Here is a 24,237-nt window from a genome sequence, read left to right on the forward strand (position 1 = left end):
AGAGTTAAGAATTTTTATTTTATATATGCGTACATGTGTATACATATATGATAATTCTTATTAACAGTGCACATTTATTAAATCTAAAACAGTAGTATAAGCACATATAAACAATTTCACAGAATTGTATAGTGAATATGTATTTCGATACTATAATCACAGTTGTTTTGGGAAATACCACACAGATAAAGTTATATTTTGAAAATATCTTAAATATCATATACAATCAAATGATAGTTTTTGACACTTATATTAATTATATAAAATATCAGCACACATGTAAATCTTTATAGATTTTTTGAAATGTTTTATAAAAAATAGCTGCAATATTACATTGTTGTGACACAATTTATATATCTTTTCCTAATAAGAAAATATTTAAATAAACATATAAATGCTTCAAGATAAAAAAAAATATTTTTTACATATTTCTATACATTTTTTAAATATAATTTTCTATTCACTGCATATAAAGCAAATAAAAGATTTCTTATATTATAAATGCATTTTTCAATATATAATATAGATCAAAATTATTTAAATAAGTAATATGTGCATATATACATAATCGTTTAATCAAACTCAGGTATATCATCGAAAGAATAACCAGGTACTTTTTGATATGCTAAAATAGCTACCCTCATATGATAAGCTCCTGGTATAAACATCAAGGCCCCTAAAATTATCACTGGCCACATACGATCCGAATACTGTAACAGAAACAAGATTTTTGTTTTTCTATAATATCTACAACTCGTAGATGTATTCTCTCTAAAAAAATACAGACTTCTATATTTTTATATATACTTATGAGGCAATAATTATATTTTACACTTGCTCAAAATTACTGATTGAAAGATACTATCACATGTGTAATTATAATTAATTTATATAATATCTACCATAATAAAACAAATCTTACTTTTGAATCAATGTGTCCGCTCACAATCAAACTTCCCATAATGAGCATAACGATTCCTCCAACAAATAGGAGAGCCGCTAATGTAATAGCCTTCCATGGTATCTTCACTGGTGGGCTTACAAACTATAAAAAAATTATCACACTTGTTAGTTATGTAAAATAAACATTTCAGACGTAACAAGACATATTTAAAGATAGTCATTTATTAATCATTTAATGATGCAAATATGTTGTATTTTATAGTGCTTATATTTTTTTCACATACTTGTGAATCAAAGAAACCATTATCGGCTTCTGTAAGTTGTGTGTAATCCACGTTGCCAAATTGTCTGTCACTTTGAACTTTCTTTCTGCACATGCTCGCTTTATGAATATAGTCTGTGAAGAGACATTTTATTTTTATTTGTTGCAAATAATACTTTCATGTACAATGTTTATTGCTAATATTGTAACTTATTATTACAATAACTTTCGAAATTATCAAGTGGTTTAAAAATTTCAACAAATATAAAGAAGCTTATGTTATTTGAGAAATATATTATTATTCGTATCTTTCTATAATTAATATGCAAAAGCTATAAAAATTTGTTTTTTTGTATACCGACTCTTCTTTTTCTACCTTTCAATTTTGTGTGACAGAATGTCGATTGTTGACATTTCTTTACTTGTGTACATCTTATACATTGTGACAAATAAATATAATAAGTGCTATTACCATCAAAATTATCTCGCGAGACTCATGTTTGTTGTATGTAGAATATAGAGCATAATTCTTGTTTGTAAATAAAATTGTACACTAAAATCGTTCGAAATATTTTGTTATGAAACGTATAAAATCGCGCTATCATTCACGCGACTTTTTTTAACGTCATACACACAGCTTCTGTCAGAAATTGTGCGTCAGAGATAAATATTGTTTAGCGAATTGCTTGAAGATGGCATTACTATATCCATCTGTCTACCGCTGCTATCTGTGGCTAAAAATGCAACCATTTATGAAATCTGAAGCGAGAGACGTTCTAAAATTCTAAACGTAAAAGAGAAAAGAGAAATGAAGAACAAAGAAATTTCAGCAAATATAAAATAATCACAGGTAATGAATTGAAAAATGTATGGCCCTGCGCACAATAGAGAAAATATTAGGAATAAGTATTAAATATATTAGGAATAAGAAGTATTTTAAAATAATAATATCAAAAAAACTAATATAAAAATACAAATTCGGATATAAAGGCCTAATAAGAGCTCTTTATATTCGAATTTGTATTTATATGTCAGAGTTTTTTCGATTTTATTTTTTAAAATAATTCTTATTTTCAATATTTAATATTTATTCCTAATATTTTCTCTATTGTGCGCAGGGCCTTATATATTCAAGATATTGTATAGATTTTCACTTTACATCTATGTTAATAAACTTTAATCGTCACTCTCTGAATGATAGTAATATAGTATCAAAATTATAAATCACTCTTGTCAAATTAATACGTGTTTCAGTGTTGTATAAAAATTAAAAATTTTTTTAGTATAGAATGTTGGAAAAAAGCTTTTTCTTTTTTACTTTTCGTTTAGTAAAAGAAATTGCGTGCATATGAAGCTAGATATTTTCTGAATATAACAGTTTCTTTTATTCTTTATAATATTATGATTCTTAATGATTTATGAATATTTTTTGCTATGCATATATAGTGGCAGCTCTATTTCTAATAATATATTTTAATGAAATAATGAATTTCTTCTCATATAATATTACTAGAAAATTATTAGTATAAATGCGGTTTTTTTATATATTTAAATTTAATATATAGATTTTGTATAACAATAGAATTTTTTTTCGATTTCACGTGATCACTTTATATACATTCTTATTAATCTATCAATTACACAGGGTGTTAAAAAATTAGACCGACAAATTTTGAAGGAAAATAGAAGACTAAAATAAATATATGTTGTTAATACTATTTTTCTCTACGACGTTTTTAGTTTTATACTACATAGTATGAAATAGGAGTTTGTGACTTAAACAATAAACAAACATATAAGTGGAAAAATTAAATTGTATCTTAATCTTGAACAAAAAACACGGAATAAATACATAAAAGTAATTTACTCTTTTTACAGTAAATGCTCAAAAATTCCTCCATTAATTTTAATATAAATGTGACAAACTGAAAAGTCACAAACTCATATCTTATATTATGTAATTTTAAAACTAAATGTTGTAGAGAAAATTAGCATTAACAAAAAATGTTTATTTTGAAGTCTTTATTCTCCCTTTAAAGTTTGTCAGTCTAATTTTTTAACATCCTGTATATATACATATGTGTGTGTGTATTTTATATATAATGTTTATGCGGTTATTATTTTTGTAAAAAAAAAAAAAAGAGGAAAAACCGACTATTGAATGTGACAGATGTCAATGAGGAGAATGAAAATTTTTCGTTGAAATCATTTAAATTTAATGCAATTGAGAGCCGCGTACGTAGAATTCTGCTCTGATTCTCAAAGGACATTTAAAGTAATCGATCAATTGTAACTATCGGTTAAAATCAATATAGGAGCATAGAAAATAGTAGTATTATGTAACTTCTTGTCGATATTGCCGATGCATCACGAGAGTCACTCGTTTGATTGAATCGCAAGTTAAAATTTATGATGACCAAGAAGGGATGCGGTCATACAATGTCACTCACTGACAGATGAGTCTCGAGATTATATAGTTGTAATTATCAAAAGATTACACACGTGTCTCTCTCTCCCTCCCTCTCGCGTTTCATACCGAATATGGAATTCCGGTAGCCTGGCATAGCGATCAGAGTTGTACGTGTTGCTCGTTGACATAGCAGACTCTAGACCTCGAGACTTTTCGATGAGTTTGCTTGCCAGTCTCACAGACACGGATCGATCCGGGAAAGACTACAGGAGGCTGCGTTTCGCCCTGCGTCGCGACACTGATGACAGTGTTGCGTTGGGATGGAGGGTGGCTCGCACCCCACGATGCGCAGTAAATACTGAGCATGTTTGCGAACGATAAATGCCGACAAAAATCATTGAATTAAATCAAGGACAACGTGACAATCGAATCCCGTCGATAAATAATATCTGTGGCTATTTATAAATTAAACATATATGTGTGTAAAGTAGAAGTCAATAATGTGTTCACGAATGTAAAATAAATCAAGGTTCAATTTAGATAGAATTTAATATGGACTGATATAAAATCCACTCTATTTTATATAACAATATATTAAAACTTGTGGACACACCAATATTCTGTTAAAAAAAACGAGATAAATTATGGTCACATAAACGCTTTTAAATTAAATGTACAAAACCACAAGTATAAAATCTGACAGTATTTCGAAAATACCAAATGCATTCTAATGTTTCGTGATTCTATACCGTAAAACGAATTCCTTTCGGCTATATTTTGTGCAATAACAGTGTTCGTGGCGTGGTCTCACGTGCATAAAGCACATTGTCTTTTATACGCTTATTCCGTCTTGAGTTAGCAAGTTACAGTAGTATAATCCCGGAGGGTAACAATTAAAAGAGAAAAAGGACGATAGGAAAGACAGTGAATGCGAATGATGGGCGTTGTTCGTGTAAATTACAAAGTTCTGCACAGAAGGAGGACTCGGTTTGTGCTCGAGTTTTAATGTTATTTTAATTATATACGCGGAAAAAATACTTATTGGTAAATAAATTTATATATGCATAGTCGTTTGTGTCTTCTTACTCGTTTTTATAAGCGAATTTACTATCGATTCTTATCACAGTTAAATTTCGTGAATACACGTGTAAAGATTTACATAAGGAGACAAATATCGCATCTCAAATTGAAACAAGAAGACGTTGTATCATTCTGCAGAATTTATATGCGGAATAAAATTCTATTAAAATTGCTAAACTTATTCGAATTTTTATTGCAATTGTTTTACTGTATAATATATGTATATGACTCAATTTCACAGTAAGTTATTTTGCGCTCGTCTCTCTAATCTTTTTCTTCCAGTAGTAGCATATTAATACAAATTTATACAAATTTAAAATTAGTAAAATTTATTTTTTACAGTGTATGATATTTTAATCCGCACATTGTTGATGCTTTGCCTATACATATAGTTATTTATTTACATTATATTTTAAAAATATAATTGATCGTGAAATATATTTATGTATATAAAGTTCTTCTTTTGCAGAAGAAAAAAATATAGAGAGACAATATTAATCCTTTAAGGAATTGAATCGGATATATATCAACCGCAACAATTTTTCATAAACTTATATGACGCGTATGCGACAGCGGGATCTGCAATCTTGGCTTCTACTCCAACTATACTTTTTTGAAAGTAGAAGCAATGCGGGGAAACTCTGTAGCTTTGTGCGCAACGAGGACTTGGAACATATACCGCATCAGGATCTAAAGATCATCCCTTTCATCCAATCGTCACACTGTAATTGACACGCAAGTATTATATTTTGTAAAATTTTTCTCATTTACATTAGCTAAGCTTATATCGTTACTCATTATGTCTAAGCTAAGATTTACCGTCTACGCTTCGCAAATAAAAGCACAAGTATATTGGCTTCGTCAATTTTTTTTATATTATTAATATCGATATAAACTGCGTTGCTTTCGAATGATATTTCGAGCATCGTCTTCGTATCTATAATTATAAATGTTGCTTTGGCCCACTTTACAGAGACGATTATCCTCTCGTGCATTGTTCGTGCGCGACGTCACTTCCTTGATAAAAAGTGACAGCTTAAGGAAAGGTCGATACAGCTCACAAGGAAACTTCGCAAAAATGCTGACTTTGATGAAAGTTTACACACATGTAAGAAGGATAAATAGATGAATTTATAAATTTTTAGTTGCCAAAAAAGATTCTAGGGGTCGAAATTATTCCTCATATGTAGAGCGATTTTTTGCTTTTCTCGGTATATCTCAAAAAGCATTCGAGATATCAAAAACTGTTTTATATAAAAGTTTCATAATAAAAGTACCTCTAAAAATTGTATTAACGTGATTAAATAGAATGTGTTCATATTTTTTGATATCTTGATAAATAAAGAAAAGCTCTACATATGAGGGGTGGTTTCATCCCTTAGAATTGTTTTTGGACAACTGAAAATTCCTAAATTCATCTATTTATCCCTAAAGTTTCATCAGAATTAGAATTTTCTGATTCGCAAGATTCTCTTGTCAATCTCGACCGATTGTTCGCGACCGCAATGCTTTATACAGCCCTGCAGGATCTTTCAAGGGCGCCGTGTGTTTGAACCGCGGCACTGTCGGCGTCACGACGCCTGCGCGTCATTATCTCGACGGCGCTCGGTGCATGGAGGATGACGATGGCCCAGGGGCGGCAGTGCGGGTTCAGGGGGCGGCGAGGGTGGGTGCCTCCTTCGTTGGAACTACAGCCCCTTGACAACAGCCCGCGACCATTCTCACCCTCGGCGGCAAAAACCCGTACGCTTTGCACACGTAGTAGTTTCGCACACTCGGTGTCAATCCGCGATCAATCGACGTGGGTGATAGTGCGATCAATCGACCATCTCCCGGTGTGCACGAACGTCGCCGTCGTCCTCCTCTCCCGAAGAGGAGGATCCGCGCGCGGCGTGCTCGGACGACAGGCTCCCGCTCGTTCAGGTAAATCGATTATTAAGCGTACGTTGCATGCAATCTCGCGGATTTACCGCGAGATGCAACCGGCAAAGTGAGAAGAGATCGTTCGTGGGGTTCGTGGGGATACGCAGCGATGTGTAGCATCTAGATTGGACCATTCTTGAAGGACCGAGGAAGGAAAGGGGGTGGCAGGGAGTCGAGAGTGGATTGGGAATTGCACAACACGCGCAACCGGCACCGCTTGCGGTCTCGTGACATACCGGCGGTTTGAAAATCTATCTCTAAAGCGAGTGTATCCTCATCTCCGATGGCAATCGCTCGCTCGCGCCATGAACCACTACTACTCTTGTAATTTGCAAATTCCGTGTGAAAGGTATCGGTATTCTCTCGCGTTACGACTCTGATATACCTGGCTTCCTGATGCCTGCACAGTTTGATTATCGCACTTGGCGATTATCTTTATAAGAATGCTCCCAAAGTGCACTTTCTATGTGATGTGAGTAAACTGTGCTGCTCTTCTATAATTTCTGATAAAATACGCAGACGAGATGTAAGTAATTCGAGCGTACAATTCGGCGCAAATTCGTGTTAGACTGTTTTTTTTTCTTTTAATTTAAAGTTAATTATATTAAAGTAATAAATAATTAGTTATTTATTAAATATATGTTATAGTTTATTTAATATTAAATTATTATGTATTTATTAAAAGTATAAGATAAAAATATAAGAGATATATAATAAAAATAAGGCGAATTCTCTCTAATTTCTCTCATTGTCTTGTAAACAATTGTGCTCGCGTAACCGGTCTGTACAATCAATACGAATGCGAAATTATTTACTAGCATTGTATTTTGTTATTCGAGTTGCGAATAAAAGCCAATAAATTTACTGCATAAAACTGTATAAAATTTACCGTACGAAATTGTATAACCAATCAGCGATCGGAATATTTATCCGGAATATATTACTTGCATCTCACGGCGTTCATCCAAGCAATTTGCAAGAATTAATATGATATGTGCGTACCGGTAATATACGTTTTATTTTAATAATCCGTCGCGATTAACGCTGCTTTCTATCCTTTGATATAAAGCGGTAATAAATGTCTCTTTTTTTTATGTATTTCCCATATAAACGACAATTGGATGTTCGAATTTGCGCAATGCAAGTTTTTATCGTGGTTCTTGAATCAGTTACGTGGTAATCCTACAAATTTAAGATTGTGCGCGTCGTTAAAACACAAGAAGCCCTTTACTGTTCAAGGAAATTTCACAAAGGTTATGCTGACCTACATTATACGCTAACACACATAAATACTGCCAATATTTCTTCCGCATTCGCAAAAATTAAACAAAATTATTATATAACTATTGCATTAATAAAATAAAAAGAAGAAATAAACTTTTCAATCGATTCAACATTTATTTTGAGTACAATTACACTCAATTTTGACATTGGATAGTCAAATGGAACCTTAATTATTTTTAATTGCATATTCTTCTATTACATTTAATATTACATTTAATATTACATTTAATATTAACTTATATATCTCTATAAAAATAAATGTAATATATCGTATATAATACAATACACAGTATATACAGGGTGTCCAATTTTATTTTAATCTATCACCCCTTGTAACTTTGCAGGGAGCGGTCATAGAGAAAAATGTTTCGGACAAAAGTTTTTTGACTTTGAGGGGGACATAAGATGGTGTCATCGATTTAATGTTAGATAGTCGTTTGAAGATCACATAGTTGCTTTTAAGAAAAAGTATGCAGCTGCATGTTGCAAATTACATAATTTTTTTTTAACAATTATCTGTTTTCTTTACATCAATTGATTGGTCTCATTATTCCGTGCATAAAAGTATTAAGATAAGATTACCGAAAACTGAATATTTTATAAGATATTTTACATTTTATGTCAAAAAATTGTTAACTTCAAGCCTTATAACTCTAAAAGTATTTAAGAGAAAAATATTTTATTATAGTATTTTAGAAAGCTCTCCAGATAAGCTAGAAGAATATGCAATTAAAAATAATTAAGGTTCCATTTGACTATCCAATGTCAAATCGATAACACTATCTTATTATGTCCCCCTCATAGTCAAAAAACTTTTAATTGAAATATATATTATATATAATTTTTGCATATCTTACAATAAGTTTGCAGAATATTTAGCAATTTAGTATTACGCGGTGAAAAATCGATATAAATACGATATAAATACGATAGAATTTACAAATCCGTTCTAATCGCTAAATCATATTTCACCAGTATGATATCTCGAGAGTTTAACTGCGTTTAACCAGAATAAAGATTGGCTTAAAGTCTAGCCAGGTTTTAAATCGCTGCATGTAAGTAAGGCCTTGAAAAAAAAATTCAAGTTGTAGATTTTTCACTAATAATACGCATTAACGCTAAGCTCGTCATATTGTTCGCGATTTATAATTATACATATAAATATTTCGCCGATATGCATCTCAGCCAACGGTTCCACGGAAACTGAAACCCGCGTGGCGATAATGGATAGGTGAAACCGCGCGCGCGTTGCGTGCCTTCGCCAATATTACACAACTTCTTTCATAAATTTTCAAAGTATCACGAACAAGTGATTTAGCATCCTTGAGAAAAGTCATGTATTAATTTCTTGCAATCGAAATTAGATTAATATCGATTACGGTATAAAAAGTAAAGCGACGAATTATATATATGTGTTTTCAAAATCAATTCTCAAAGTTAATTGCCATTTTGTTCCTAGCATTTATAAGAGAAGACTTGAAAGTCGACACGTCTTTCAATCACGTAATAATCTCTCCGTAATTAGTTTCAGCATGGAGTGTCCCGAAGCGGTAGAACGAGGTCGGAATTTTCGTCTACTTGCTGAAGAAGAGCTGTCTAATCTTTTAGATTTTCTTACGGGATACTTGCCTGATTCGTTAAAGGTACGTACTTTTCTATCTGCAACTATTCACTCTTCATTGCAATCGAACACGTGCAACTCGTGCAAATCGATATTGAGTTTTCTTCGTAAATATTTCGTAATCGGAAATATTTCTTATGTATATCTTTGTTTAGCGCAATGACGACGCGACAGAAAAAAAAATTGTTGAGAGATATATACGCGCGTCACATATAATATTTATACTTTTATTTATTAAGAAATATAGTCCTATATTTAGAGCGCATATTACATCTTCCTGCCGTCACTTACTTTATGCAATTACCTTATAAATTGATAATATGTTCAGTGTGGCAGCTATAAAAGCGTCATCAACTTTTAATTTAATGTTGATGAAAATAGGAAAAGTATCATACACGAAAATAAATATTCTCGACGTTCACTGTAATGAGAAAAAACAGCATATAGTGGAATTTAGAGAACTGCAAATAATAAAAATATATAATATTGTATTTCTGCTAAAATTGTCGATATTGTAATACTACGATAACAAATATTTAAATCCACTTGTATTGCATTTCTCGTAAAAATGTTTCGAAAAAAATTTCGAAATTGTAAATATTTCACAACCGTTTATTTTCATCGAATATTTTATTTTGCTACTATATTACAATTTATTTACATTTTCCGTTGAATACTTATATTGAAGATTCTACGTTTGTGAGACCTAAGGAGGAAGCAGAGAGAGAGAAGGGATATTGCGTTCATCAAAGATGGTTAATTACTCTATTCAGTGTGCAAATTAGCTTCCGTTTAGTCTGTAAACGACCCCAGCCTCCGCTGCGAGCAATAAATTGAACTAACGATTATTTTGCCGATCAATGATACAATTAAAGGACCGTCGAAAGCGAGTTTGCAATGCGCGAGTCGATGAACTTAATTCCGTTATTTCGCTATTTTTACAATAAACATTTCCCGCTTTCTGCATATTACATTCGACGTTTTTTTTTTGTTTTGTTTAATAACAAAGCGTCAACGAAATCAATATAATTCAATAAATATACGCGAGATGAAACTGCGTATATTTAGAAAAACTCTTCTAGGATAAAAGTGTAAACTTTCATACGAACAATGTCACATAATTTTGAAAAATAACAGGGGAGAGAAAGAGCCAGACTCTGAGATTTATCGTTTGCGTCTTATAATTTTCCGACTCTCATATATTTGATATCGAGTGAATGAAAGATCACACATCGTCGTGATCGCTATAAAGAGAGAGATCGGTTTGCTCTCGTCGGACCAGCGTCACTACATCAACCAGATAAGATTACCGTCATAGAGTAGAAGTGCAATACCTAAATCGTGTCGTAACCTAGTCCAAGTGCCGATGGTTATAAAGAGTAAAGCCTCTTGCACAATGCTAAGCGATAGCGATAGGAATAGCGATAACGATAGAAAAATATCTATTCTCTGTTCTTATTGGTGGAATAAAAAATATTTACCAATAGGAACAGAGGTTAGATATTATTCTATCGCTATCGCTATTCCTATCGCTATCGCTTAGCATTGTGCAAGGGGCTTAAGGGTTAAGATTGCGCACTCCCGCGTGCATTATATATGTATATATATATAATGTACAATGTGTATATATATACATATACATACATACATATATAAATCGGTAAAATTTGCAAGTTTTAAAGCGCGTGTGTGTATATATATATATATATATATATATATATATATACGCACACTACGCAAAACAATTAGGGGAGCGCTTTAAAACTTGCAAATTTTACCGATTTTTAAAAAGCCATATCTCAGCTTAAGGAGATCGTAGGACAATGTTTCTAGGCGCGTTTGAACGGGTGAAGCCTCGACTTTAAGGTGGGTAAGGTTGCATTGTCCGCCTCATCAAACTATTTTTCTTGTGAGACTTAAAATCAGATCGTGAAAAAAGTCTGAAAATTTCATGATTTTGTAGCCATCTATGGAAAAAAGAGGGATGGGACAAAAAATGCCACATTGGCTTTGAAGTAGGAAACTTCCTCTTTAAAATGGCGTAAGAAACATTGCTCTATCGTACCTAGGAGCTGAGCTATCGGGTCTCATAGTCACCTCTGTACTTTGCAAAATTTTTTGTAATGCCATCGGCATTTACGTTCTCACATGAACATCACGAGCAAGTTGCTCGGTCGGATTTTGCACATCATGTGTATGATGTAAGTGTGCGTTAATGTTAAGTGTGATGCGTGTGTATGGTGATTTGCGTAAAATCGAATGTTTCTTGTTTTCAACTTATGTAGATCAGGCATTTAACACTAAGGGCCAATTTCACCAACGTCGATTAACTTTAACCTTCGGTTAAACTATATCTTTGTCTCTTTTTAAGAACGTATCTGAAAAGAGACAAAGATATAGTTTAACCGAAAATTAAAGTTAACCGACGTTGGTGAAATTGGCCCTAAAGGTACATTCTATTTCACGCATGATGCGCATAAAATGACAGAAAATCTATAGTTCACGTCACGCATATTATAGATTTTCTGTTGTTTCATGCGCATCATGCGTGAAACGAAACGTACCTTAATTAATCTACATATGTTGAAAAACAAGAAACATTCGATTTCACGCGAGTTTTTTAATTCATCGATTCATCAATCGCATGATGCGCAAATACAGCAAAGTGATGCATTTGCGTATCATGCGATTGATGAATCAATGAATTAAAAAACTCGCCCATGTTGTGCAAAATCCGACCGAGCAACTTCCTCGTGATGTTCATCTGAGAACGTAAATGCCGATGGCATTACAAAAAATTTTGCAAAGTACAGAGGTGACTATGAGACCCGATAGCTCCTAGGTACGATAGAGCAATGTTTCTTGTGCCATTTTAAAGAGGAAGTTTCCTACTTCAAAGCCAATGTGGTGGCATTTTTGGTCCCATCCCTCCTTTTTCCATAGACGGCTACAAAATCATGAAATTTCCATACTTTTTTCACGATCTGATTTTGGGCCTCACAAGAAAAATAGTTCGATGAGGCGAATAATGCAACCTTACCCACCTTAAAGTCGAGGCTTCACCCGTTCAAACGCGCCTAAAAATTAACCGCCCATTGTTCTACGATCTCCCTAAGCTGAGATATGGCTTTTTAAAAATCGGTAAAATTTGCAAGTTAAAGCGCTCCCCTAATTGTTTTGCGTAGTGTATATATACACACATCATATTACGTGTATATCGCGAATCTTTTATGTAGCGAAAGTAATACGTCGAATATAGAAATGATGCTCAAATATTTGTGAAATTCGATCGATCATTGCACAATACCGGAGTGATCAATAATTTTATAGTAAATTCAATTACTTATTGAATTGCTCGTAAACCATTATTATTATGTGCAGCAGCGGAGCAAGCAACATTAAATGCTAAAATGCTTTAAATAATCAGCTTATCAAACAAATTCCTGTTTTTTTTTATTTCAATCGCAAAAAAATATGAAATTTTTAATGGCAAGAAATATCTCTTTATCGAGAAAAGTCAGTTTAGTGTGAAAAGATATATATGTATATAATTAACTTTTTATTCTACGATGCAACTATATACAAGAGCATATATTTAATGGATCGATATGAATAATTGCATACTCTTGTGCTTCTTCAGCTTTATTCCCGTTTTTTATATTTCTTCACGCTTCAGCATAAATATCAATATTGCTCTCAATTCAATTATGCAAACAAGCTGCGGAATTATAATGTAACTCTATTTTTTTATTGAATTAATTTTTTAAAATTTGATAGAGGACATAAAATATTTCATAAAGTGGACTGATATTGCGCATATAATTTTTTCTTTTATTATTTTATTAAAATCATCAGTTGCACATTTCATACGGTATTAAAATAATTCACTTTCTCCTCTTCCCTCTTTCCCTCATCTATATAATCTTGTTCTAATTTAACTACCGGATTACGTCAAATCCGAAAACTCTGTTCATTCTCTGCTTGTTAAATGAATCAACATTACGACGCGTAACCACGCTACCTTAATAAAAAAAAAGAAAAAAGAAAGCCACGTGTACACCAGAATCAAGGCCAGGGTCGTTGCTTGCACACGTCGCGGTCATATTACTCGCGAATCGCCGCAGTGCCGATCTCGTGACCTCGCGCACGACTACGGGGTACCAATACAGAGTTTTCCCTTTCGGTGCAGAGAAATCTGCTACTATCGATGTCAATAATCGTGAACATACAGCCGAGTTTCGTAAGCTTATTAATCAAAATCGAAATCACATCTGGATAAAGAGTCACGGATGATATCATGCGATCGCCTCCAAGAAAGACAAAGATGATTTGTATTACCAATTTATTGATTCGATATATTTATTTATTTATTTGATTAGATTATATAAACGGTCACGCTATAAATCCTCCCCGAGATATATATTTTCGTCTCACGGATAGGACGAGCAGGTTAGATTAGATAAAGTTAGGTTGGATTAGATGAAGTTAGGTTGTTTTGCAACGTGAAAGGTCGCGTTCGCTTTTCAATCGCCGTACACATAGTTGTGACCTACAAAGAGAGAAAAATATATTGTTCAATCGAACAGGCTGTCCTCGCGTCAGGCTTTTCTCCCCGCTGGTTTCGCGCTTCGAATCCCGGAGAGAGTTACATCAAACCAGAAACCAATCAGCGATTCGCCTGACAAATTATTTATAGAAAAGCAAGCAAGTAGCGTAGGTGGACGTATTCATGTATATATACTCGAAGAAGAGAGGAAGAGATAAGGAGTGTGTATCTACAGAGAAAACACGTCGCGACGATCACGGCCATGTATTATTGTTGTGACAATCAGTCATCAGTAAACTCTGACGATACGGCGCATGCAAAGTGCATCGATTATATGCCTGCTACATGTGCAAGCGACGAAAAAGCGGTGTGTGCAGCATTACGTGTGCGTCAGGATACGACCTTGACCCCTGAACACCTTTTCGCCGCTCGTTGTAGGAACCGGTATGTGTCTGCGGTTTATTCCGGGATAAACTGCAGGGGCCTGCGCACAATCCTCTTCGTGCTCGACTCGATCTAATGATGTTCATACAGCACGTCGCCTGTTAACTCTTCCGGATCATTTTCGCGGCTCTCTAAAAGCTATGCGGATTAAATCGCGTGTATATCGGACGTATGCAATGTCCCGCATATATCAATAATGGCACGCGAAAATCGCAAAAGGTGCGATATGTATCCGAAGGGGTGAGAGAGAGAGAGAGAGAGAGAGAGAGAGAGCTCCATCACCTTTAACAATCCTGACGAAAAGTATGCGAGTAAAGCGCGAGCCGGGAATTTATTCACCAGGGTAAATGGCGTGATGCGAGGAGGGCAACGATGAGATGGAAATCTAAGCAATGTTCTAAGCCAGAGTATACGCTAGAGCAAGCAAAGAAAGCTGGGCTTCAATGTATTATACGGCGATCCAGAGTAACTCGAGGCGTAAAACATAACAGAGTATAGTAATCCTCGCTAAAATTGAAACGAGAATTTTGATTGATATATCGTACATAAATTATAATAGATTAGATTAGGATTTCTCTTATTCTTTCTGAGGTTGAATGAAATTCTCTAGCGACGAGTTTTGAAATGACTTGTCATGAACTTCTTTATACTCGCGATATGAAGTAACGACTTCGTGCAATAATCTGCGGCACGATTACCATATCGCCATTAACCTTTGCGGTTTGTTTACGATTCTCAAAATGATTTAAGCATGAACGTTACTTTGGATATATGAGCCATATAATACGATCGATGGTTTATCGCGTTTATGCATATCTCATGTTATAGGATAATCAAAATTCTACAGCTTGTACGGTCTTTTTGTTTGTCATAATTCCCAAACATCCCCTAAATATACTGTTTTTTTTTTCATTATTATTATATGACTTGACGTCAACTTGATAATTCAGAAAGTCAAAGAAAGCTATCGTGCAAAAGTGCAATTGCTTTTATCGATCCTTCCTATCTAAACTGCATTAACATCACTACTTGTGCTCTATTATGCTATTTTTGGGAATGATTTGTATGCATGCTTTGTGTTGCTTGTTATTTTCATCCAATCAAAAATATGACGCAAATACATAGTTAGCATTTAAAATTTTTAATTGGTTTCAGTTGTACTATACATATAAAATCTAATTTCTATATGTTTACAAAAAAATGTATGCAGTTTCTGATTAAAACAAAATACCTAATATTTCTTTTACAACCGGAGATCTTTACAATAGATTTTTTAAAATGATTACGTTATAAGGTTCAATGGATCAGATATTGTGCCTTTTTCTCCCCTTTTCCTTTGACAATGCTTTAAAGAATATCTACCCTTTTATTTCTCTACGAGTAAAATTCATATAATATGAGTCTACAAAAAAACTCTTCTATCCATTTCAATATAAATACGACTTTCTCTTTTCTTCTTTCTCTTTCGTTCTTTTATATGTATATTAAGCTGATTATACAGTAACTTATATTATTAATGTAAAAAGAAAGAATATCTTTCGTTAATATTATAAATTTCTTACAGTTTCATCAAACCGTATTAACTTACATGCGGGATAGAGTCTGGGAATTTCATTTCTACGTGGCCAACGATTGGCCTGAAGATGCAATCTGCTTACATTTCCCCGGAATGACGTTATCTGTAAGTATAAATTAAATTTATATTATGATTTAAGATTATGAAAGAAGTTAGTTCGATGCAATCTTAAACAAAAAGTTCTAATTTCTAACAACATTATGTTACTTGCGGTAACGCATTCTCGTTTTCTTACTTCTTTAATTATATTCAAAAGATTGTTCTATCTCAAACTTATCTAATCTAACTTATTTCACACTTGTGTGATTTGTATAACGTGTTTTCTGCAAAGGTATAACAAAAATGTGGACTGCTACTTCAGAAGCATATTCTACTCATCGAAATGAGCAAAAATAAAATAAATAAAAATAAAAATTCATATAAACATATGTCCAAATATGCGTCGTTTTCACGTTACACACTGTTGTTGTAAAACTTAAGATAATTAGAAGGAAATAAAATAATTAGTATTACTTTATTTCCAACAATACAAAGCAGTAATTAAATAATTTTCATATTTCAAAATCATTTTTGGACACATATTTATATAAACTTTTTTGTTGATTTCGATAAGTAGAATATGCTCCTGAAATAGCGACCCACATTTTTGTTACACCTATATAATCTATTCTCTCGCAATGAGATACATACGTAAGAGATTGAAAAAAGCGAGCCTGAGTGAACTAGAGTCCATATAGAAATGTAATTCCTCCATTAATAGATGTGTTGTATGAAGTAGGTTGTATGAATAATTAATTCGCGAGATAGTGTGTACACTGAGAGAATTTTCTCTTAGAGTTTACCCTGAAAATCATGGTAATCGTGGGACAATATGGTATGAAATTTTATGAGAATTTCTCTGATTAATATTTATTACAATAAAAATATCTCTCACAATAAAATATTAAATATGTTTGATTAATTTTACTAAACTGCATAGTAAAATTTATCAAACATATTTTATATTTTATTGTGATAGATATTATTTTTTTATTGTGATAAATATTAATAAGAGAAATTCTCATAAAATTCTTTCCATACCATATTGTCCCACGATTATCATGATTTTCAGGGTAAATTCTAAGAGAAAATTTTCTCTGTGTATGATAAAAAAAAAGTATTGCTTCTCACACAAAAAATTCTTGCTCTAACTACTGGAAACTCATTTCGGGCGCGTCGTTTTTCAATGTAGAATGGGTCAAAAGATAGGTTGGCCCATATTCTATAGGTCTGGCTATTTGCCAGACTTTCCTCTCGTTGCTCTCGTTGTCGTCGTTGACGCGATTCGCCTAATACAGTCCTCCAAAATGATTTTGCTTGTGTGTGCTCTTTAGTTAATTACCACTTCCGCAGTGCCATAAATTCAATGGCCGTTAGTTATTAGGTTCGCGTACGTAACGCTATTTTTCATAAATATCAACGCGCTACTGCATCGAAGAATTATGATGTATCCTCTGACCTCTGACATTTAGCACCCATCTGTGTTAATCCGTGGATTCGATGTTAAGCGACTACTATTAAGCGCGAGTGTATCTCGACACAAACGTAAACACATTCTGATTCTGAGTATGAACGTTCAATACGGAACATGTGTCACTAACACCTTTTCGAATCTATTTCTAAACTCTCCTAGATCCCAGAAAATGCCACGTGTGAAAAAGACAGCTACGACAGCGGTCATAAACAACTCGTAAAAGTTTTACAGATCACCAAGTCGTTCCTCGTTCACGACGTATATTTTTCTTATAATGCTAGGCATATACTGCAGATAGCGATGGGATTAAGTATTTTACAAGTAGGTTCGAATTTATTTGCAAAATTAAAATTCGAATGTCTGTTCTAGATTCGATTATTTTGCAAGTACAATATATGAAATATTTATATATCTTATGAATTTTATTCGAATCCTAGAAAATGAAACTTGATTATTGGATTCGGCTGGGATTTTTAAGTACATATATTGAACTTGATTCCTAACTATAGATGCTTTAATCGCGTCTTCCGCTGTGCTTTCAGCCAAACGGTTTGGTGTACGAGAGCGTCGGTGTCTTCTGTCCGAATGATCGGCTCGAGCTGCTTCGCCTTCTCCGGGAGGAGGACGTTTTGATAGACTGGTCGAGACCTTTGTACATTAATTTCGTTCGCTGCGGTATCGCTGAGGAGTTGACGCGTCTTTACGAAGGTACTGGTACCATTGAAACGGTCGTGGGTGATGTCTTCGCGTGTGACGTCTTCGAGCAGGAAGAGAAGGAGCGCCAGGACGAAGTGCCTGATCCTGACATCGAGATACTGCCTCTCAAGACCGAGCATGCCGAAGGAATACACGAATTATATCCGGCGAACGACATGGAGTGCCACGAGCTCTTTCTCCGACTCATTAGGACATTACCTGCGGCGGGCGTGTTCGCGAAGGGCAGCTTGGCTGCTTGGATGATTCAATCCTATTACGGGGCCATGTTCTCCATGCAAACCAAGCCGGAATATCGTAGGAAAGGTTATGGGACGAAATTAGCAAGGTAGGCAAATTCCGTCAACTTTAATAACGACGTGTTCGTACACGTGCTTGCGATTAATTAATAATGACTTGAAAAGATCTCGGTGTTGTGATACTTAATTTTTTAAATATCTAGCTGTAATCGAACTTTATTATATTTATACCAAAATTAGAATATATGACAGAATGTGCGTGTGTTTAAAATTTCAGGTACCTGACAAAACGCGTAACCGAGAGAGGGTATTACCCGTTTGTAGTGATACGTCCAGAAAATGAAGCTAGCCAAAGTCTGTACAAGAAGCTGGGCTTCGGACGGCTTTATCAACTCGTTCGAATGACTTTTATGCCTTTCATATGGCAAGAGAGCGAGAGTGACTCAAACATTCTTAGGGATAACTTGGAGAACGCCGTCAGGCAGCTCACAATCGAGCAGAGGGTGATAACAGCTCTGCGCGATCAGGAGGAGAGCGAGGAGACGATGCGAGATCTTACGGGAATCCCAGAGGACGAGTCGATCGTCGACAAGTCCGAAGGGGAGGTAGAAGGTGAGGAGGATAACACCAACGAAAAAGAACTTCTTGAAACCATTGAGGAACAGCCTGAGGAGAGAATAAACACAGCGGAGGACAACAGTACGGTAGCTGAAGCTGCATCGGAAGTTGTGGAAGTTAACGGCTCTTGCGACTGCATTGGCGACGAATAAACTTACATAGGGAACGTTTATAAACCATTAGACGCGACGGTCCATAATTCACGTTTTGTTTGCTCGAAGACAAGCTCTTCGCCGCGGAACGTTGATGAACAGCGAAATATTTAGGTAAATCGCATACGGCAAATCGTAAAGTTCTCTTAGGAATATGATATGCGAATACTTATATTTGTATATATTTTCTAACAGCTACTTGCGTTTACATTTAGTTCGATAGAAATAAACGTCCATACAAACTAATGATAATTAATACGAATCATATTCAAGATAATAACTCATAGTGAATAATATAACATTATATTTTTGAATTATTATCAAAGAGGTTAATTAAAAACATAGCAACTTTATGAAATGAGAAATATCGTATCGGGAGTCTTCAGTTTCATATATTGTAATGCGATTAATGTGGGTCTATATCATGTGCGCGGAGAGCTACTTTCTTCGAGCGATAAAAACGAAAGAGTCAGAGATAGAGAATATTTTAAGAGATTTCGATATTACGCACCGCGTTCGTGCGAGGCTTCAATATTATACGTACGAAGAATCAAAATTCCTCGTATGATTCCTCATATCAGACTCTTTCCAAAAATAAAAAAAAAAAAAAAACGTCGTGAAAATCTCAGGTATTGGATATAATAGCTACGTTACCTTTGAGTTGCCAAAGTTATTCCTATAACTCATCAAAGTCTATCTGCGAAAAAATATTATTACGTACTACGTGTATTGGTAAATATATAATTTGAAAAGAAAACACCCCCCCGTCGATGTTATATCAATAATTCGTTGTAGAAATGCGTTCAGAAAAACGCACGCGTTTTAATATATATATTCAAATATTTCTAAATAAATTAAATAAAATTTAAGTCTCACAATGTAACGCGGTTGGCCGTTTATACGCGTTCTTTCCACGTGTGTTCCTCGCTTACTTTACGCCACAATTATTTATCAATAAAAAAATATATATTGTAACATGTACGGTGCATAATGATATGTATTTGTTAGAAGTATTTCGTATTTACAATTAGTGTCCTACAATGTTTATCGAGTTTTACAACTCGTAAATTTTACATGTATTGATTTCTAGTATTACACTTAAGTTATATATAAATAAATGATTCTGTTGGTCTAGGCTTATATATTCAATGAATTTAAGTATTAAGTCTAAATCGACAGTAAAAATAGAGAACGCGTTAACTTTCTTCAAAATGTGCAAAGTCTGCGAGGTGATTCAAGCTGTGATTATAATTTTCATGTATAAAGTAGAATTTCGAGAGAAATGACGAAGCCTCGTGCGATCTCGACACGCTTTCCTCAATTTAATAAAAGTAATTTGCTGTGTCGGTGTAATCATGCAGATACAAGTTGTGGATAAGCTCTTTTTTGATAAAAAAGAAATACGTCCCCGCCAATATTTTATATTCTTGAATTTACGTACACACGTTACACACATTTCATGATTAATAGATCGTAGAGATGAAATTATCTCAGATGATTAAATATATAAAATTACTTATACCGCGGAATCGTATTATAGAAAGAAACGCTTTGCTTCGCAATTTTCTGCGGATTTTATGCACCGTCACAGCGATTACCTTAGCGTGCGAGTTAATAATAATGATAATATTAATGATAGCAAGAGTAGCATGATTAATATTATTATTATTAATACGTATAATAACAATTATATGATATATATGACGGATATATGATATAAATACCGCGCAAAAAAGGAGTTTGGCCGCTTCAGCTCCGTCCATCGAGGACCTCGAGATATCTTAGATAGCTCTACTATTTGTATAATTTTTTCTACGTTTCATAGATGACTTATCAACAATAATAAGACGGGTAAATGTGTAAGAAATCCGGTTCTCTGAACGGACGGAGTCGAAACGACCGCGTGACTCTTTTTAAGGCCCCCTCCCCGCCCTTCCCTCATTCAAGGAAATTCCTCGTTTAATTTTTAATTTTTAATATTATATCGGGGGCCAGCTGTGATACTTTACCCAATCCCAATTTACATTCTGGTCGTGGTACCAAGTCTAGTCTAAGCAAGGATCAGTCGTTGTTAACGATGCGCTAGAATTCGATCAAATCCATATATGTATACCTTTTGCCCGTTACATTATCTCGAATTCGATTTCAGTCTGACAAAGAGAGAGTTTATTCGGTATTCCGCGTCACGTAATAGGCACAAACAATCAATCGAAATCAGTCTGTGACGATTCGCGATATTAACATAACACACATGTATACATACAGTATCTATTTTCGTAATCATTCATTTATTCGGTTCTTCTGAGATATCACCAACGAAAATAAATCAAATTAGCATCATGCAAAAAGTTGTAGCATCTCCCGATCTCTCAAAATGATGAATTTATAAATTTAGACAGAGTTTGATATTTTTTAATTTTGTCCATGTACACTCATTTCTGAAATATGATTTGAAAAAGGTTCGACCATTGCGAAAAATTCAAGAACTTCAATCATAATTAATTGTGTCAATTAAAACGTGTGATAGAGATGTTTATATCTTGTCTCGCAACTTGACGTAAAAAAAGCGAAGACTTTTGCTTGATGAGACTTCTCATGAATATCGCGATTACAAAATGAAATAATTCTCGTACAATTGTGGTCAGTGTATCCTTTAAAGTGTTGCAATATCTAATTTTATATCACGGTGATAAAAAAAGAGTAGACGATGATAATTTATCGTTCTATCGTTAAACAAGATATACACATACTATATGTATTGCACAGTTGAGTTTTCCGCAATGGTGCTCTTACTACATCTGCATCTCCATTGCATAGATTTAAATAAGCAAACCTCACATCTTTCAGCTCTTCAACATGTATAAATAAGTTTATATCCTCTGTATGTGACATGAGATATTCTTTTACGCACAATAACATTATTTGATAAAAACTATATTTGATAAAACAATCATCTTTTGCCTCCGAAGACATTTTAAAGATTCGTTTTGGCCCCATCATTAAAAAGCGCGAAAGAACAACGAACTTATTACAACACTATACCAGCCTGTATGTAGTAACGCTAATCCTTAGCGCTGTGTTAAATCAGTGTCTCGCGAATTAGGCCTAAATCTAAAAATCTGCCTGAAGAGGCATCTGATACGTATGTAAATATAATATATATAATATTATTCTTCCTCTCTCTTTTTCTCTCTTTCTTTCTTTGTGTGCACGTTGCTTTCTGTTGCAACAAAAAAGAACTTTTTTGTCTAGAGAACAAAACGCAAAATTAAACCTCGATCCTTACGAAAGCTACACGGAAACCGAAATAATTATGTAAAACGTTTCAAATATTCATATTTGTTATACAGAGCGATTAGGAAGAGAAGAACGTTTGATGACGTAAAATCTGTTTTTTTTTTGTTAACTCGATCACAACGGGCGAGACACGTGTGTGTGTGTGTGTGTGTGTGTATATATATATGTATATATATATGTATATATATACATATATATAAAATCTGTAAGCGAGAGGAAACCATAATGTGCGAAGAATCCGTAGTTTTATGAGAAATGGATAATATTGGAAATTGGATAAAAGAGCTTTGGATAATAAATGGGACAAACAAATATGATTTTTTAACGATAGTGTGTCGTTTATTATGCATTTGATTGCCACACATTTATTCATATCTCATATTTATTTGCAAACAATGAATACACAGTGCATTTTCCGCACATACAGGATATTAGTTTATCTTGCAAACATTATCAATTCAGTTAAAAATAAGCTACTTAGCAGAAGAACACTCTTGATAAGCGATTCAACTAATTATTCAACTCAAACAAATTGATACATTTTTACTTTCTTTTCTAAATTTTATAAGATTTTATAAAGAATAGAAAAATCTCCCAAAAATAATTTTTCCCTTTTTTTTAAAGGAATTAACAATAACTAACAATAAAGATCGAATATTCCGGCATTGTAATAAATGCAAAGTGATTTAATTGTTATAATTTGATTATTATGACTTAAACTTAACATACTTTGCTTTGCAATACTTTGCTTTAGAAAAAAAAGTGGAATTTTTAAAATTTTAACTTTCCGATTTTGACAAAAATAAGCAATTCACACACTGTTTCACATTAATATACATGTTTCTTTTATTTCGCAAAACTATTATCCCCGCATTAATTAGTGTTTAATATAAATAATAAAAATAAAAGAAACAGTGTTTATTTTCGATATATTTTCTCAATTCAAAGCATAACAATAAATGCGGAACGAGTAAATCATTTTCTATATTTACTAGTGTTTTGAATTTGTCGATGTAAAAATTTGACACACATTACTTTATATTAATTTCTAATATATATTAATATTTCTAATCTCGCAATTTTATTTATTTCTTATACGAATTTCATAGAATTGAACGAAATATTTTTACACTAAATAAACGGATATTTCCTGCCACTTGTGACAAAGTTTATATCGTTACACTTTCGTGAATACAAATGCGAGACACACTCATAACGAATAACGCTATACGTATCAAATTAATCTGTATATGTACGCACACACAAAGTGTGTAGGAAACGATACGGTATTCACTCACTGAACGTGTCACGGAAAGTTCAAGGATCAGCCTCATTGCCACCATGTTCTCGAAAAATCATTTCGTCATTCGTAGCAGCACACGATTTTTTCGCACGTCGCACAATTTTCGGCGATAGGAATACATCGCAGAATATATGTCGCGAATTACACTCTCGATTCTCGATTCGCGGATTTACTACGTTGTATGAAAAAGCCGGAACGATGACGACGCTACGTGTACGCAACGCACGATCGCGCGACACCCGTCGCGAACGACCGCCACGAAGAGAATGCGAGGAGAAACGACAGGTGACTGATCGGCGGCCCGAGCGGCCGCGCCATGTGCGCCGTCGCCGCAGCTTCGGGCGGATTCGGC

General features: G+C 33.8%; 1 protein-coding gene and 1 long non-coding RNA gene across 6 annotated transcripts in view; both read right to left on the reverse strand.

Annotated features, from left to right (window-relative positions):
* The window catches only part of LOC145942258 (uncharacterized), a 128,890-nt gene that overhangs the window by 42,380 nt on the left and 62,273 nt on the right, over window positions 1–24,237 (reverse strand). The window lies entirely within an intron of this gene.
* On the reverse strand, window positions 51–24,158 carry LOC145942232 (transmembrane protein 230). Of its 5 annotated transcripts, XM_083048756.1 has the most exons (5): window positions 23,881–24,158; window positions 16,062–16,152; window positions 1,188–1,300; window positions 923–1,045; window positions 51–710 (listed from the first exon to the last, which is right to left on the reverse strand). In XM_083048756.1, the coding sequence occupies exons 1-5, from the start codon at window positions 23,923–23,925 to the stop codon at window positions 573–575; spliced, it is 510 nt and encodes a 169-aa protein (XP_082904882.1). In that variant the 5' UTR covers window positions 23,926–24,158; the 3' UTR covers window positions 51–572. The 5 variants fall into 5 exon arrangements, with proteins under 5 accessions (XP_082904882.1, XP_082904908.1, XP_082904917.1 ...); XM_083048782.1 differs by lacking the exons at window positions 16,062–16,152; window positions 23,881–24,158 and adding an exon at window positions 3,668–3,816; XM_083048791.1 differs by lacking the exons at window positions 16,062–16,152; window positions 23,881–24,158 and adding an exon at window positions 1,542–1,831.

The sequence above is a fragment of the Prenolepis imparis genome, unplaced genomic scaffold (genome assembly GCF_030444845.1).
Source record: "Prenolepis imparis isolate NDT839.2.m4 unplaced genomic scaffold, iyPreImpa1.0 SCAF_1, whole genome shotgun sequence".
NCBI classification, from domain to species: Eukaryota; Metazoa; Arthropoda; class Insecta; order Hymenoptera; family Formicidae; genus Prenolepis; species Prenolepis imparis.

What these genes read in the sequence shown, in the direction of transcription:
- LOC145942232 (XM_083048756.1), bottom strand. Translation starts at nt 23,925, where the DNA reads ATGGTGGCAATGAGGCTGATCCTTGAACTTTCCGTGACACGTTCA. An exon ending in AACTTTCCGTGACACGTTCA is followed by an intron (nt 16,153 to 23,880) that starts GTGAGTGAATAC and finishes TTATACTTACAG; the next exon opens with ATAACGTCATTCCGGGGAAA. An exon ending in ATGGTTTCTTTGATTCACAA is followed by an intron (nt 1,046 to 1,187) that starts GTATGTGAAAAA and finishes ATTTTTTTATAG; the next exon opens with TTTGTAAGCCCACCAGTGAA.